Source organism: Thunnus maccoyii, chromosome 13 (genome assembly GCF_910596095.1).
Source record: "Thunnus maccoyii chromosome 13, fThuMac1.1, whole genome shotgun sequence".
Taxonomy (NCBI): Eukaryota; Metazoa; Chordata; class Actinopteri; order Scombriformes; family Scombridae; genus Thunnus; species Thunnus maccoyii.
In genome coordinates this window covers 224,886-242,500 of record NC_056545.1, presented here as the reverse complement: position 1 = coordinate 242,500, position 17,615 = coordinate 224,886, and the positions used below count along the sequence as shown (strand labels likewise).

The following is a 17,615-nucleotide window of genomic DNA, read 5'->3' as shown; positions in this document are numbered from 1 at the left end:
AGACCTCAGAATGCCATAATTAATATAATATTCAATAAACCATGTAATAATATAAATAACAGAATCAGTTTAAACTCCTGGATGTGATTTTAAATATTTTTTTTAATAAAGTTTCAGTTCAGATGAACATGAATCATGTAGAAAGTTTCTAAAAGCTGCCGAGATAAACAAGAGCAGATACACAGATACACAGATATAACAGATTTAATAGACATAACAGATATAACAGATATAAAGATATAAAACAGATATACAGATATTGCAGGATAATTCAGAGTAAATGAAGAATATGAAGCTGAATATCATAAAGTTATAAATCTGATTCAGAACCTGCTGTACAAACATTTCATTCACACCTCATGTTGTGTCTGTTTCCTGTCGCTTGACTCAAAAACACCTTTTTAAAGTCCATTTCTGTTGCAGCCTGACAGGCAACACTGTGGGCACAAAAACCTGTGAGCCTGCTGACTGCTGATGATGTCATGTTTTAATGGAGATCTCAGAGTTAAACAAACCCTCTGCTCTGCCTGACAGGAGCAGCGTAGAGGATGTAAAGGGGTAATTTAACCCTCTGCTTTGCCTGACAGGAGCAGCGTAGAGGATGTAAAGGGGTAATTTAACCCTCTGCTCTGCCTGACAGGAGCAGCGTGGAGGATGTAAAGGGGTAATTTAACCCTCTGCTCTGCCTGACAGGAGCAGCGTGGAGGATGTAAAGGGGTAATTTAACCCTCTGCTCTGCCTGACAGGAGCAGCGTAGAGGATGTAAAGGGGTAATTTAACCCTCTGCTCTGCCTGACAGGAGCAGCGTAGAGGATGTAAAGGGGTAATTTAACCCTCTGCTCTGCCTGACAGGAGCAGCGTAGAGGATGTAAAGGGGTAATTTAACCCTCTGCTCTGCCTGACAGGAGCAGCGTAGAGGATGTAAAGGGGTAATTTAACCCTCTGCTCTGCCTGACAGGCAGCTTAGACCTTCACAGGCTGCTCTCCTCATCTTCATCACGGCTGTGGGACAACTTAGGGGCCGCATCCTCCTGTCTGTCCGCTGATGATGTCACTTCCTGTGCTCCAGGTGCATCCTGGTAGTCTGACAGCTGAGGGCTGCAGAGGAGACATCATCATCATCATCATCATCATCATCATCATCTTCCTCACAGTTAGTGCCTTGCTCGACGGTCATACCTGACTGCGTCCAGCGCAGCGCCGCTGCCGGTTTCTATGGTGATGTCAGTGATGGGGATGATGTAGGTGCCGTGGGAGGGGCCTGCCTCCTGTGGCTCCGCCTCCGACAGGTGAACTTTCATCTGGGGGGCGGGACTTACTGCGTACAAAGAGAAGGGGTGGAGTTTCAATGAGTTTCAATATTCTAAAGTGATTATTATTTATGAATAAACTGATGAATGTTGCACCATTGGTCTGATCCGTCTGGTCCTCAGCAGCTCTGGATGAACTCAGTCTGGATCGAACAACAGCTGGATTTTCTCCTCTCAGGAAGTCGTCGGTCAGCTGGACGAAGCGCTGACGAAGAAGAAGAGAAGTCAGAGTGAAGTCGGACTGAAACTGTTCTAATAAGACTGAAGATTTATTGATTTACCTTCCTGTAGTCGTCCGTCAGCATGTTGCCGACGGAGACGACCAACGAGGAGAAAGCGGGTCTGTCCTGAGGTTTCTCCTCCCAGCACTGTTTCATCACATCGAAGCTGAAGACACAACAAACCTTAACGTTAAAGATCTGCTACTCTGCCTCATTTTTTTTATAAACCCTGATATGTTTATTTTAAACATATGTGACATTTTTATTCACCAACAGTTGTTTAGATTTCTCTTAAATCCATCTTTCCTTACAGCCCAGATTCCTCTCTGTCCTCCAGCAGGCTGTTTCTGAAGATATTTACATAAATCTGCATTATTAATGAGCAGATTTACAGACTCAAGTTTGACTCATGTTACATGTGAGAGCAGTAAAAACATCTTCAACACCTTTTTCTTTTCCTGAAGTGATCCAGAATATATATTCTATTCTATATGTATGCATTCATGTTCCATTAATGAGTTCTGCTTGAGGTTTCTTCCCGTTAAAGGGGTTTTTTTTCCTGCTGCTCCTGGAGGAATGTTGGGTCTCTGTATATTAAATTGTCCAGTCTAGACCTGCTCTACGTGGAGAGAACCCTGAGATAACATTTGGTGCTTTATAAATAAAATTGAATTGACTCGACCCCTTAAAATAAGGCAAAATCTACCTTCAGCCCCTCGTCACATGTTACGGTGTCTACTAGTTAAGTTATTGATTCATTGGTTTATCGTTGAAAATGTCCTTTAAAGTTTCCTGCAAGTTACATCTTTAAATGTCTAGTTTAGTCCAACAGTCCAGAACTCAAAGATATTCAGTTTGTTCCACAAAGAAAAGCAATAAATCATCACATAAAAGACTGAAACCAGCTTAGTTTATGTGTCAATTATCAAAATAGTCACTGATTAATCTTCTAATGATCGACTAAGCAGCTCTAGAAAGTTACAGTAATCCACAAGAAACAAAGCAAACTGTCCTCGTATCCCACATTAACCAACTCTGCAGTTCATTTCTGTCTGACAGCAGTGAACACGCGTGTGTCATACATGTTGTGGGGAGCGTGGTCGGGGCGGTTCATACGGTATCCTCTCTTCAGAGCGCAGTAAAACTCCTGGGTCATGGGGAGGTCGGGGTACGGGCTCCCACCTGGGTCAAAAGGCACAACATACTGCTGAAGGAACATTTAAAACTGATCAGTGACTCCTCTCAGGATGTTTACCAGCTGTGAAAACAAATGTCATATTTTAAATAACCATTATTTCTTCTCTTTTCTTTATTAACTAACACATGTGGAATCGATAAAACTGCAAATTAAATTTAGAAGAAACCAAGTAGAGGATTTATTCTCCTCCTACTGCAGCAGGTGGATGGATATGCATCAGTCTAACTACAGGATTTATTCAAATTAAACACATATTTGATAACTTTATCACCAAAATAACAAAAACATTTAGGTGAAAATTATCTGGTCATTGAAGAACAAATAGAATAAAACGGTATCAAATATGTTTTCCTGTTTACCGAGAGAGAAGATCTCCCACAGCAGGACTCCGTAGGACCAGACGTCGCTCTGAGAGCTGTAGATGTTCTGGAAGATGCTCTCTGGAGACATCCACTTCACCGGCAGGAAGGTCTGAAAGTAAAACAACATCATGTGATCTGACGACATTAATTAGCTTTCTGTTAAGAGGTCAAATTAAGTTAACATACGTTTCCCCTGGCGACGTAGTCCTGATCCTTCAGTAGGTCTCGGGCCAGACCGAAGTCACAGACCTTCACCAGCTTCCCCTCACAGACCAGGACGTTCCTCGCTGCCAGGTCCCTGTGGACACACTGCAACACGGCATGGTAACACGTCAACACACAACACGGCATAGTAACACGTCAACACACAACACGGCATGGTAACACGTCAACACACAACACGGCATGGTAACACGTCAACACACGACACGGCATGGTAACACGTCAACACACAACACGGCATCATAACACGTCAACACACAACGCAGCATCGTAACACGTCAACACACAACACGGCATGGTAACACGTCAACACACAACACGGCATGGTAACACGTCAACACACAACACGGCATCGTAACACGTCAACACACAACACGGCATCATAACACGTCAACACACAACACGGCATGGTAACACGTCAACACACAACACGGCATCATAACACGTCAACACACAACGCGGCATCGTAACACGTCAACACACAACACGGCATGGTAACACGTCAACACACAACACGGCATGGTAACACGTCAACACACAACACGGCATCGTAACACGTCAACACACAACACGGCATCATAACACGTCAACACACAACACGGCATGGTAACACGTCAACACACGACACGGCATCATAACACGTCAACACACGACACGGCATCATAACACGTCAACACACGACACGGCATCATAACACGTCAACACACGACACGGCATCGTAACACGTCAACACACAACACGGCATGGTAACACGTCAACACACAACACGGCATCATAACACGTCAACACACAACACGGCATCATAACACGTCAACACACGACACGGCATCATAACACGTCAACACACAACACGGCATCATAACACGTCAACACACAACACGGCATGGTAACACGTCAACACACGACACGGCATCATAACACGTCAACACACGACACGGCATCATAACACGTCAACACACGACACGGCATCATAACACGTCAACACACGACACGGCATCATAACACGTCAACACACGACACGGCATCATAACACGTCAACACACAACACGGCATGGTAACACGTCAACACACAACACGGCATGGTAACACGTCAACACACAACACGGCATGGTAACACGTCAACACACAACACGGCATCATAACACGTCAACACACAACACGGCATGGTAACACGTCAACACACAACACGGCATGGTAACACGTCAACACACAACACGGCATGGTAACACGTCAACACACAACACGGCATGGTAACACGTCAACACACAACACGGCATCATAACACGTCAACACACAACACGGCATGGTAACACGTCAACACACAACACGGCATGGTAACACGTCAACACACGACACAGCATCATAACACGTCAACACACAACACAGCATCATAACACGTCAACACACAACACAGCATCATAACACGTCAACACACAACACGGCATGGTAACACGTCAACACACAACACGGCATCATAACATGTCAACACACGACACGGCATGGTAACACGTCAACACACAACACGGCATCATAACACGTCAACACACAACACAGCATCATAACACGTCAACACACAACACAGCATCATAACATGTCAACACACAACACGGCATCATAACACGTCAACACACAACACGGCATGGTAACACGTCAACACACAACACGGCATCATAACATGTCAACACACAACACGGCATCATAACATGTCAACACACGACACGGCATGGTAACACGTCAACACACAACACGGCATCATAACACGTCAACACACAACACGGCATCATAACACGCCAACACACAACACGGCATAGTAGCTGTGTATTGATCAGCTGTGTAGTGATTGGTGATGTATTGATCAGCTGTGAAGTGATCAGTGATGTATTGAGCAGCTGTGAAGTGATTAGTGATTTATTGATCAGCTTTATAGTGATCAGTGATGTATTGAGCAGCTGTGTAGTGATCAGTGATGTATTGATCAGCTGTGAAGTGATTAGTGATTTATTGATCAGCTTTATAGTGATTAGTGATGTATTGATCAGCTGTGTAGTGATCAGTGATGTATTGATCAGCTGTGTAGTGATCAGTGATGTACTGATCAGCTGTGAAGTGATTAGTGATGTATTGATCAGCTGTGTAGTGATCAGTGATGTATTGATCAGCTGTGAAGTGATTAGTGATGTATTGATCAGCTGTGAAGTGATTAGTGATGTATTGATCAGCTGTGAAGTGATTAGTGATACTGTACTGATCAGTGACCGTACGTTTCTGGACGAGAGGAAGTCCATGGCCTGAGAGATCTGGTAGGAGAAGCTGAGGAGGTCGTTGAGGCTGAGGAGAGGAGAGTCACTGAGGAGGAGAGACGACGCCTCCTGCTGGTCTGAAGGAGGAAAACAAAACGAGTCACATCACTCAGATCAATATACTTAATCAATACCATTCATCTAAATCCAGTTTTACATTATTGATGTAAGACTTTTCATACAGGAGAGAACATGTAATACATCTAACAACTGTGTCACAATTAAGAAAACACTTTTTACATGTCAATAAATTAGTATTAATTTAACTTTGTTAATAATCATATTGATGAAATGTAACATAATTTTATAATAATGTGAAACAGTCAGTTCTATAAAATAATAACTGTTTAAAGTGACAATGAAACATTTGTCAGATTAGTCATCAGTGTAAACTGTCATTAATATTCCTGTATTGCATCTATTCATATCAAATGTTCTATGTCAATAAAGTTTTTATGATTAATAATAGTTCGGTATAAATATGATCCACACTCAGACAGGTTCACTCGTTGTGTTTGTGTCACCTGGTGAGGTGTACGGCGTCTCGTACACCGCGGGTTCGATGTCGGCGTAGCTGAGCTCCTGCATGGCGACGTACTGAACGCTCTCCTCTTTATTCATGTCCATGTAGCCTCCGTCAGCATCGCTGCAGACGACACCACGTTTCAGACATTATTTATTATATTATTTTATTTATTATACTGAATGTGTGTGTGTGTGTGTGTGTGTGTTGACCTCTTGGTGTGTGCGTCACTCTGTAGGAAGGTGTGTTTGTTCCGCTGCAGGTAGTTCACCAGGTCTCCATGACGACAGAACTCGGTGATCAGATAGACAGGACCTGGAGAGACCAACAGGTAAAGTTCAGAGGTCTGAACCAGGAAGCAGGTTTGTGGTCAGCAGGTAACTTCAGGTGTAACTCTGGGTTTTCAGTCCTACAACATGCGGTTCACCTCTTACCAGGGTTCATCACCATGGTAACTGATGCTGAACAGTTAACCTGCTCCGGAGCAGGATCAACACTCCGACCACTGACCAATCACATCACTGGAAAAAAAGAGTCATCATTCCTACAGGATCCCGACATGGACAAAAGTCCAAGGAGATCGTTTACGACACTAAACACATATTTTAATAGTTTAATAGTGATTTTACTCTCTGATTCATGGCTGCAGTCAGAATAACATCAGACAACTGCAGATAAACACCAGAGATCAATAATCCTCACTGTTAATTGGCTCCATGATTATAAATCATCAGTCATTAAATACTTTTACACTCTTTGCTTCAGCAGCAGAAACAGTCTGACGTTACTTTAAGTTTGTTATGTGACATATTCAGATGGTTTCTAAACAGTGAAAATACTCCCTCTATACTTCAGTCATATAGAATAATTCCTACATGTATTTGATTTATTTATGATTTCTAGTGTTTGTTGTATGATTACAGGCTCGTTTACATTCATTTGGTTGAATCTGCAGGTTCTTGGTTTCACTGTTTCATCTCATCTCATATGAAGAACTTCATTCATGGTTCTGATGACGTCACTCGTTATTAACGACAGCTGTTAAACCAGAGTTGACTGAGCTGGTTGGTAACAGCTTCATAGTTCTGGTTCTGGACGGACAATGTGAGGCTCAATGAAGCCAGCTAACCAGAAGATATCCTGGATATGTTGAACCTGCTTCTAGTTCAGACCTCAGGTGTCGCAGTTATGTTAAGCATTGATAAGCATCTGTGTATCTGATCAGACAGAAACCGAGCCAGACACCACTGAAAGACAAATAGTTTTACATCATGAGTCACACTGACAGAAACAAAGAGAAGGAAGGTTAGGTTTAACATTGAGGTTTATATAGAATTAATCAAGGATTAGTTTAGGATTAGTAGAAGAATTTATGTAGAATTTAGATTAGTCTAGGATTAAATCAGGCTTAGTTTGAGGTTTGTAGATGATTATTTTAGGATTAATCTAGGATTAAGTCAGGATTAGTTTAAGATTAATACAGGATTCAGGTTACTGTAACTCTAGGATTACATCAGGATTAGTGTAGGATTAGTGTAGGATTAGTACAGGAGTAATCTAGAATTAAATCAGGATTATTTTAAGATTTGTTTAGGATTAAGACAGGATTAGTCTAGGATAAAGTCAGGATTAGTTTAGGATGAAGTCAGGATTAGTCTAGGATAAAGTCAGGATTAGTCTAGGATAAAGTCAGGATTAGTTTAGGATAAAGTCAGGATTAGTCTAGGATAAAGTCAGGATTAGTCTAGGATAAAGTCAGGATTAGTTTAGGATCAGTCTAGGATAAAGTCAGGATTAGTCTAGGATAAAGTCAGGATTAGTCTAGGATGAAGTCAGGATTAGTTTAGGATTAGTCTAGGATAAAGTCAGGATTAGTTTAGGATTAGTCTAGGATAAAGTCAGGATTAGTTTAGGATTAGTCTAGGATAAAGTCAGGATTAGTTTAGGATCAGTCTAGGATAAAGTCAGGATTAGTCTAGGATAAAGTCAGGATTAGTCTAGGATGAAGTCAGGATTAGTTTAGGATTAGTCTAGGATAAAGTCAGGATTAGTCTAGGATAAAGTCAGGATTAGTTTAGGATCAGTCTAGGATAAAGTCAGGATTAGTCTAGGATAAAGTCAGGATCAGTCTAGGATTAGTCTAGGATAAAGTCAGGATTAGTTTAGGATTAGTCTAGGATAAAGTCAGGATTAGTTTAGAATTAGTCTAGGATAAAGTCAGGATTAGTCTAGGATAAAGTCAGGATTAGTCTAGGATAAAGTCAGGATTAGTTTAGGATTAGTCTAGGATAAAGTCAGGATTAGTTTAGGATCAGTCTAGGATAAAGTCAGGATTAGTCTAGGATAAAGTCAGGATTAGTCTAGGATTAGTCTAGGATAAAGTCAGGATTAGTTTAGGATTAGTCTAGGATAAAGTCGGGATTAGTTTAGGATTAGTCTAGGATAAAGTCAGGATTAGTCTAGGATAAAGTCAGGATTAGTTTAGGATTAGTCTAGGATAAAGTCGGGATTAGTTTAGGATTAGTCTAGGATAAAGTCAGGATCAGTCTAGGATAAAGTCGGGATTAGTCTAGGATAAAGTCAGGATTAGTTTAGGATTAGTCTAGGATAAAGTCAGGATTAGTTTAGGATTAGTCTAGGATAAAGTCAGGATTAGTCTAGGATAAAGTCAGGATTAGTTTAGGATTAGTCTAGGATAAAGTCAGGATTAGTTTAGGATTAGTCTAGGATAAAGTCAGGATTAGTTTAGGATTAGTCTAGGATAAAGTCAGGATTAGTCTAGGATAAAGTCAGGATTAGTTTAGGATTAGTCTAGGATAAAGTCAGGATTAGTTTTGGGTCAGTTTATGATTAAGTCAGGATTAAAGCGGGTACCTCCTCTAGTGCACGCTCCGAGCAGATTTACAACGTTCAGGTGAGGACCGAGATGAACCAAAACCTTCAACTCCGACATCAGAGACTGAACTGCACCACTGCTTTCTGATCACACACACACACACACACACACATACACACACACACACACACACACACACACACACAGGACACTTTAGCCTTGGTAGCCTTATGTTCAGGATAATTCATACTTATTCTGACTTTTTGTTTGTGAAATTTAAAGATTTGCCTTTGAAATGACAGCAGGGTTATGACTGTAATCAAACCTTTTTATTTTGAGTACATTATTTTCAGGCTTGTACACAAAATGAGGTCGTCTGGTAAGACATTAAGACTTTAAAACAGGAACTTTATTTTAAATTGTGGAGATGATGTCAACGTTTCCAAACATGTCAAATCTTAGTTTTCATGAAATGTGTCTGAAATGAAGCAGCAGACGTGGAATATTTCCATCTGATGCAGACATGAAAACACAGAGTTTATGCTTTGAATATTTCACTTAAAGGAAACATGATGAACACACAGCAGATTATATATATATATATATTATAAGACTGTGATTTTACTGACAGACACGTACGTTTGACCATCTTCACAGCCACTTTAGTCGTAGAGTGAGAGTGAAGAAGACCAGAGACCGTCGCCTCGACAACACGACCAAACGCACCTGAACCCAACACCTGACCTGGAGACAGACAGACAGGCAGACAGACAGACAGACAGGCAGACAGACAGGCAGACAGACAGACAGACAGGCAGACAGACAGGCAGATAGACAGACAGACAGACAGGCAGACAGACAGACAGACAGACAGACAGGCAGACAGACAGACAGGCAGGCAGACAGACAGACAGACAGACAGGCAGGCAGGCAGACAGACAGGCAGACAGACAGACAGACAGGCAGACAGACAGGCAGATAGACAGACAGACAGACAGGCAGACAGACAGACAGACAGACAGACAGGCAGACAGACAGACAGACAGACAGACAGGCAGACAGACAGACAGGCAGGCAGACAGACAGACAGGCAGACAGACAGACAGACAGACAGGCAGGCAGGCAGACAGACAGACAGGCAGACAGGCAGGCAGACAGACAGACAGACAGACAGACAGAGAAACAGACAGACAGGCAGGCAGACAGACAGACAGACAGACAGGCAGACAGGCAGAGAGACAGACAGATTATTCTGAAAGAGCAAACGTCTGACATGATTGAAACAGGATTAATTAATCCAGGGTTAATTCAAGATGAATTCAGGATTAATTCAGAATAAATTTTGTAGTTTAATATAATACCTGCTCCGGGGGATTCCCTAGTACAATGTGGTCTTTCCCTATACTACATCATTTTAGGGATTACATAGTATTTAATTATTTCTGGGATTACCTCGTACTACCTGATGTCTGAATAATACCTTGTACTCTATAGTCTCTGGGATTAATGTCGTCCTATCTGGGGATTACCCAGTACTACATTATCTCTGGGGATTACCTGTTACTATGTGTTATCAGTATTACCTAGTACTACGTTGTCTCGTGGTATTTCCCAGGTGGAGCTGTATGGCAGGTGGGCGGGGTCGAGGTAGGTGTACTGCTGTCCATCAGGACTCACTGACTCGATCACCTTCCAACGAACTTCATAACGAGGTTTCTGAACAAACAAGAAGAGTCGACAAAAGACTAAACATGATTCAGCTCCAGCAACAGTGCTTGAGCTAAGATCTAACAGGACAAGTACAGAGACAAATCCTTTGTCTGATGCAGTTAGGAGGTCATTAGTGACTTTCATCAGTGCTGTCTCTGTGCTATGATGCCTCTAAATCCTGACTGAAAATCCTCAAATAAACTATTGTTATGTAGAAAGTCACATAACTGATTAGAGACTGCTTTCTCAAGGATCTTAGAGAGAAATGGAAGGTTAGATATAGGTCTATAATTGGCTAAAACACCTGAATCAAGAGTAGGCTTCTTAAGAAGAGGTTTAATTACAGCTACTTTAAAGGACTGTGGTACATAGCCTGTTACTAAAGACAGATTGATCATATCTAGTAAAGAAGTGCATACTAAGGGTAAGACTTCCTTAAGCAGCCTAGTTGGGATGGGATCTAAGAGACAGGTTGATGGTTTAGCTGAACAAATCATTGAAGTTAGTTCAGACAAGTCTACTGGAGAAAAACAGTCCAAATATATGTCAGGATTTACTGCCATTACCAAGGTTCCTGTGTTTGGGGAGAGAACGGTGCCTGTTGAGGGCAGGAGGTGGTTAATTTTGTCTCTAATAGTTAGAATTTTATCATTAAAGAAGCTCATAAAGTCGTTACTACTGAGAGCTATAGGAATACATGGATCAGTAGAGTTATGACTCTTTGTCAGCCTGGCCAAAGTGCTGAAAAGGAACCTAGGGCAGTTTTTATTCTCTTCTATTAATGCTGAGTAATAGGCGGCTCTGGCATTACAGAGGGCCTTCCTATATGTTTTAACACTATCTTGCCAGACTAAGCGAGATTCTTCTAGTTTGCTGGAACGCCAAATCCTTTCCAATTTTCATGATGTTTGCTTTAATTTGCGGGTTTGGGAGTTAAACCATGGAGCTAACCTCTTATGTTTTATTATCTTCCTTTTTAAGGGGGCGATGGAGTCGAGTGTTATTCGTAATGAGCCTGCAGCACTATCAATAAGATGATCAGTTTGGGAGGAACTAAAGTTAACATAAGAGTCCTCTGTAGTATTGAGACATGGCAGTGAATTCAGTACTGATGGAACTGCTTCCTTAAATTTATCTACAACACTATCAGAGAGACATCTAGTGAGGACATTTTTGTCTAATGGTGTGTAATCCAGTAATAGGAATTCAAAAGTTATTAAGTAATGATCTGATAAAATAGGATTTTGTGGAAAAATTATTAAATGTTCAATACGATCCCATAAGTCAGAACAAGGTGGAGGGTGTGGTTCAGACAGTGAGTGGGATTATTTACACACTGAGAGAAGCCAGTTGAGTCTAATAATGAGATAAATGCAGTGCTGAGACTGTCACTATCAACGTCCACATGAATATTAAAATCACCTACTATAATTACTTTATCTGTACTAAGGACTAAATACGACAAAAACTCTGAGAATTCAGATAAGAGTTCAGAGTACGGACCAGGAGGACGGTTCACTATAACACATAGAACTGGCTGTAAAGTTTTCCAGGTTGGCTGAGAGACTAAGAACAAGACTTTCTAATGAGTTATAATGAAGTTCAGGTCTAGAGTTGATAATTAGGCTGCGACTCCTCCTCCTCGGCCAGTGTCTGGAGGAATGTGAGTATTAATATGACTGGGAGGACTGGATTCATTTAGACTGACATGTTCTTCATGACACAGCCAGGTTTCAGTAAGACAATCAATCAATATGATGATCTGAGATTAAATCGTTTACTAATACGGCTTCAGATGACAGAGATCTAATGTTCAAGAGTCCACATTTAATTCTCTTATTTTGTTGAACTGTTGCAGTAGTGGTTTTAATTTTTACCAGATTTCTAAGTATGACTCTTCTTTTGTTTACTTTGGATTTAATTGATTTAAGTGCTACTGAGGTACTGCTGAGTCACTACTGAGTTACTATTGCATTACTACTGAGGTACTGCTGAGTCACTACTGAGTTACTACTGCATTACTACTGAAGTACTGCTGAGTCACTACTGAGTTACTACTGCATTACTACTGAGGTACTGCTGAGTCACTACTGAGTTACTACTGCATTACTACTGAGGTACTGCTGAGTCACTACTGAGTTACTACTGCATTACTACTGAGGTACTGCTGAGTCACTACTGAGTTACTACTGCATTACTACTGAAGTACTGCTGAGTTACTACTGAGTTACTACTGCATTACTACTGAGGTACTGCTGAGTCACTACTGAGTTACTACTGCATTACTACTGAGGTACTGCTGAGTCACTACTGAGTTACTACTGCATTACTACTGAGGTACTGCTGAGTCACTATTGAGTTACTACTGCATTACTACTGAGGTACTGCTGAGTCACTACTGAGTTACTCCTGCATTACTACTGAGGTACTGCTGAGTCACTATTGAGTTACTACTGAGGAATACTAACTTTTCTCCAGAGGACAATGAGGATGATGAGGAAGATGATCGCGATGACAACCAGAACCAAAACCGCCGCCAACACCGCAACCTGGGACAGGAGAGCTGGAGACAGAGAGAGAGACAGGGAGACAAATAGTCTGTCAGTATTATGGTGTACTGCAGTAGGACTGCATTAGTACTGCAGTATTAGTACTTACAGGAGGACAGTATTCGCAGGTCAGTATGATAGTGTACTGCAGTAGTACTGCAGTATTAGTACTTACAGGAGGACAGTATTCGCAGGTCTCTGGCTCTTCGTCCTGCAGAGTTTTTGGCTTCACAGCGAACAGCTGACAGAGAGCTGAGACTCTGCAGAGTCAATAGACTGCGTACCTGCACAGGTGAGAGGCACCTTCATCATCATCTTCATCATCATCATCATCATCATCATCATCATCTCTCTGCTCTCTGATGACATCACAGTGATGATGTTTACCTGAGTGACTCCTCTCTCCTCCACCTCTGTGATGTTCTCCTGCACAGCCACGCCCCCAGAGGCTCCTGATTGGCTCCTCCAGCTGCCCGTCATGTTATGGCACCTAGAGGAGACCGTTACCATGGTAACATGGATGTGTGTGTGTGTGTGTGTGTGTGTGTGTGTGTGTGTGTTTACCTGTGTGAGCTGTGACAAGTGTACCAGGTGACAGATGGGGGCGGAGCTCCCTCACTGACACACAGCACCGCCTTACTGCCGACCTCCGACAGAGACGTGATCCTGGGGGGGCGCTACACACACACACACACACACACACACACACACACACACACACACACACACACACACACACAGTGAGCTGCCTAACTGTCAGTTATCTGTCTGTCTCTCTGCCTGCCTTTCTGTCTCTCTGACCTTTGACCTCCAGGTAGAAGACGACCTCTGCAGCGTCGTCGTCGTTGGAAACAGTCGCTGTGTAACTTCCTGACTGATCCATCTGGACTCGAACCAGCGTCACCGTGCTCACATACCTGCAGATCAATCAATCAATCAATCAATCAGTTAACTCAATAATGATCCAGTCAGACAGATGTTGGATGTACCTGCTGTCAGTCAGGTGTGTGGTTGTGACAGAGGTGGTTTCCGTGGCAACAGTTTGGTTCTGTTTGGTCCAGATGACTGTGGGGGCAGGGTGGGCATCGACCTCCACGCTGAGCTCCACCGTGTGGTGGAGGAGGGTCGACACGTTGGTCTCACCTGCACGCAGGTACACATAACCCCGATCTGCAGAGAGACAGACAGGTTACCTGTGTGCGTGTGCGTGTGCGTGAGTGTGAGTGCGTGTGTGTGAGTGTGTGTGTGTGTGTGTGTGTGCATGTGTGTGTTTATATGTGTGAGTGTGTGTGTGTGTGTGTGTGTGTGTGTGTGTGTGTGTGTGTGCATGTGTGTGTGTGTGTGTGTGTGTGTGAGTGTGTGTGTGTGTGTGTGTGTGTGCATGTGTGTGTGTGTGTGTGAGTGTGTGTGTGTGTGTGCATGTGTGTGTGTGTGAGTGTGTGTGTGTGTGTGTGAGTGTGAGTGTGTGTGTGTGAGTGTGTGTGTGTGTGTGAGTGTGTGTGTGTGTGTGTGTGTGCTCACCCAGTACTGTTATTGTGATGTTTTTCTCCACAGTTTGTCCCTGCATCGTTTCCTGCACTGCACACACATACACACCTACAGGAGACACACAACATACAACCTCATACACGTCACCATGGTAACCCAAACACATGACAGGGACATACTGTACATCACTAATGAGTTACCGTGGTGATCAATGAACCCTCAGAGCCGCCTGTCAGGCAGCAGTAGTCAGCGTTATCAGTGACCTACCAGAATCTGCAAGCGTTGCCGTGGAGATGTTAACGAAGGAGCGGATTCGATTGGGCAGGAAGTCTGTCAGTGGCTCGATCTCCTGAATCAACACGTGAGAAACATATTAATAAGAACTGGTGAGGTCATACCGCTTGATGACATCATAGTTGACATAAATAGGTACCTGTCTGCGGGGAAAGACCCAGGAGAAGAAGACCATGTCAGTGTCTGAGACGGTGCAGTTTACTGTCAGAGGCTCCCCCTGCTTCAACACCCGGCTGGACACGGTCAGCTCCACCTCCATCTGCTGAGGCACTGAGAGACAGACAGGTGACAGACAGACAGGTGAGAGACAGACAGGTGACAGACAGACAGGTGAGAGACAGTCAGGTGACAGACAGTCAGGTGAGAGACAGACAGGTGACAGACAGACAGACAGGTGAGAGACAGACAGGTGACAGACAGTCAGGTGAGAGACAGTCAGGTGACAGACAGTCAGGTGAGAGACAGACAGGTGACAGACAGACAGGTGACAGACAAGCAGGTGACAGACAGACAGGTGACAGACAGACAGGGGAGAGACAGACAGGTGACAGACAGACAGGGGAGAGACAGACAGGTGACAGACAGACAGGTGAGAGACAGTCAGGTGACAGACAGTCAGGTGAGAGACAGACAGGTGACAGACAGACAGACAGGTGAGAGACAGACAGATGACAGACAGACAGGTGACAGACAGACAGGTGACAGACAAGCAGGTGACAGACAGACAGGTGAGAGACAGACAGGTGACAGGCAGACAGGTGAGAGACAGGTGACAGACAGACAGGGGAGAGACAGACAGGTGAGAGACAGACAGGTGACAGACAGACAGGTGAGGGACAGACAGGTGACAGACAGACAGGTGAGAGACAGACAGGTGACAGACAAACAGGTGAGAGACAGACAGGTGACAGACAGACAGGTGAGGGACAGACAGGTGACAGACAGACAGGTGACAGACAGACAGGTGACAGACAGACAGATGACAGACAGACAGGTGACAGACAGACAGATGACAGACAGACAGGTGACAGACAGACAGGTGACAGACAGATGACAGACAGACAGATGACAGACAGACAGGTGACAGACAGATGACAGACAGACAGGTGACAGACAGACAGGTGACAGACAGACAGGTGACAGACAGATGACAGACAGACAGATGACAGACAGACAGGTGACAGACAGACAGATGACAGACAGACAGATGACAGACAGACAGGTGACAGACAGATGACAGACAGACAGGTGACAGACAGACAGGTGACAGACAGACAGCTGACAGACAGACAGGTGACAGACAGGTGACAGACAGATGACAGACAGACAGGTGACAGACAGACAGGTGACAGACAGACAGCTGACAGACAGACAGGTGACAGACAGATGACAGACAGACAGGTGACAGACAGACAGGTGACAGACAGACAGCTGACAGACAGACAGGTGAGACAGACAGGTTAGAGACAGACAGGTGAGAGACAGACAGGTGAGAGACAGACAGATGACAGACAGACAGGTGAGAGACAGACAGGTGAGAGACAGACAGATGACAGACAGACAGATGACAGACAGACAGGTGAGACAGACAGGTTAGAGACAGACAGGTGAGAGACAGACAGGTGAGACAGACAGGTTAGAGACAGACAGGTGAGACAGACAGGTTAGAGACAGACAGGTGAGAGACAGACAGATGACAGACAGACAGATGACAGACAGACAGGTGAGACAGACAGGTTAGAGACAGACAGGTGACAGACAGACAGGTGACAGACAGACAGACAGATGACAGACAGACAGGTGACAGACAGACAGGTGACAGACAGACAGGTGAGAGACAGACAGGTGACAGACAGACAGGTGAGAGACAGACAGGTGACAGACAGACAGGTGAGAGACAGACAGGTGACAGACAGATGACAGACAGACAGGTGACAGACAGACAGGTGACAGACAGACAGGTGACAGACAGATGACAGACAGACAGATGACAGACAGACAGATGACAGACAGACAGGTGACAGACAGACAGGTGAGAGACAGACAGGTGACAGACAGATGACAGACAGACAGGTGACAGACAGACAGGTGACAGACAGACAGCTGACAGACAGACAGGTGAGAGACAGACAGATGACAGACAGACAGGTGAGACAGACAGGTTAGAGACAGACAGGTGAGAGACAGACAGGTGAGAGACAGACAGATGACAGACAGACAGGTGAGAGACAGACAGGTGAGAGACAGACAGATGACAGACAGACAGGTGACAGACAGACAGGTGAGAGACAGACAGGTGAGAGACAGACAGATGACAGACAGACAGATGACAGACAGACAGGTGACAGACAGACAGGTGACAGACAGACAGCTGACAGACAGACAGACAGACAGGTGACAGACAGACAGACAGGTGACAGACCTGAACACACCTGGAGAGACAGGTGAGAGACAGACAGGTGACAGACAGACAGGTGACAGACAGACAGGTGACAGACAGACAGACAGGTGACAGACAGACAGATGACAGACAGACAGGTGAGACAGACAGGTTAGAGACAGACAGGTGAGAGACAGACAGGTGAGAGACAGACAGATGACA

At 43.9% G+C, this 17,615-nt stretch overlaps 1 protein-coding gene across 1 annotated transcript in view; it reads right to left on the bottom strand.

Moving 5' to 3' along the window:
* Positions 1-84: 84 nt before the first annotated feature.
* Positions 85-17,615, bottom strand: part of LOC121910427 (platelet-derived growth factor receptor beta-like) — a 35,102-nt gene continuing 17,571 nt past the window's right edge. The window contains exons 7-28 of the mRNA XM_042431651.1: positions 15,153-15,283; positions 14,987-15,068; positions 14,753-14,827; positions 14,221-14,401; positions 14,040-14,148; positions 13,796-13,908; positions 13,619-13,721; positions 13,407-13,515; positions 13,151-13,245; positions 10,556-10,688; positions 9,612-9,716; positions 9,011-9,115; positions 6,349-6,451; positions 6,138-6,259; positions 5,575-5,690; positions 3,278-3,400; positions 3,089-3,200; positions 2,614-2,713; positions 1,592-1,697; positions 1,407-1,515; positions 1,180-1,318; positions 85-1,098 (exon numbers count right to left, since the gene is read on the bottom strand). Coding sequence (XP_042287585.1) covers positions 972-1,098; positions 1,180-1,318; positions 1,407-1,515; positions 1,592-1,697; positions 2,614-2,713; positions 3,089-3,200; positions 3,278-3,400; positions 5,575-5,690; positions 6,138-6,259; positions 6,349-6,451; positions 9,011-9,115; positions 9,612-9,716; positions 10,556-10,688; positions 13,151-13,245; positions 13,407-13,515; positions 13,619-13,721; positions 13,796-13,908; positions 14,040-14,148; positions 14,221-14,401; positions 14,753-14,827; positions 14,987-15,068; positions 15,153-15,283 — 2,498 coding nt within the window. The 3' untranslated portion in view covers positions 85-971. The remainder of the gene's footprint in view (positions 1,099-1,179; positions 1,319-1,406; positions 1,516-1,591; positions 1,698-2,613; positions 2,714-3,088; positions 3,201-3,277; positions 3,401-5,574; positions 5,691-6,137; positions 6,260-6,348; positions 6,452-9,010; positions 9,116-9,611; positions 9,717-10,555; positions 10,689-13,150; positions 13,246-13,406; positions 13,516-13,618; positions 13,722-13,795; positions 13,909-14,039; positions 14,149-14,220; positions 14,402-14,752; positions 14,828-14,986; positions 15,069-15,152; positions 15,284-17,615) is intronic.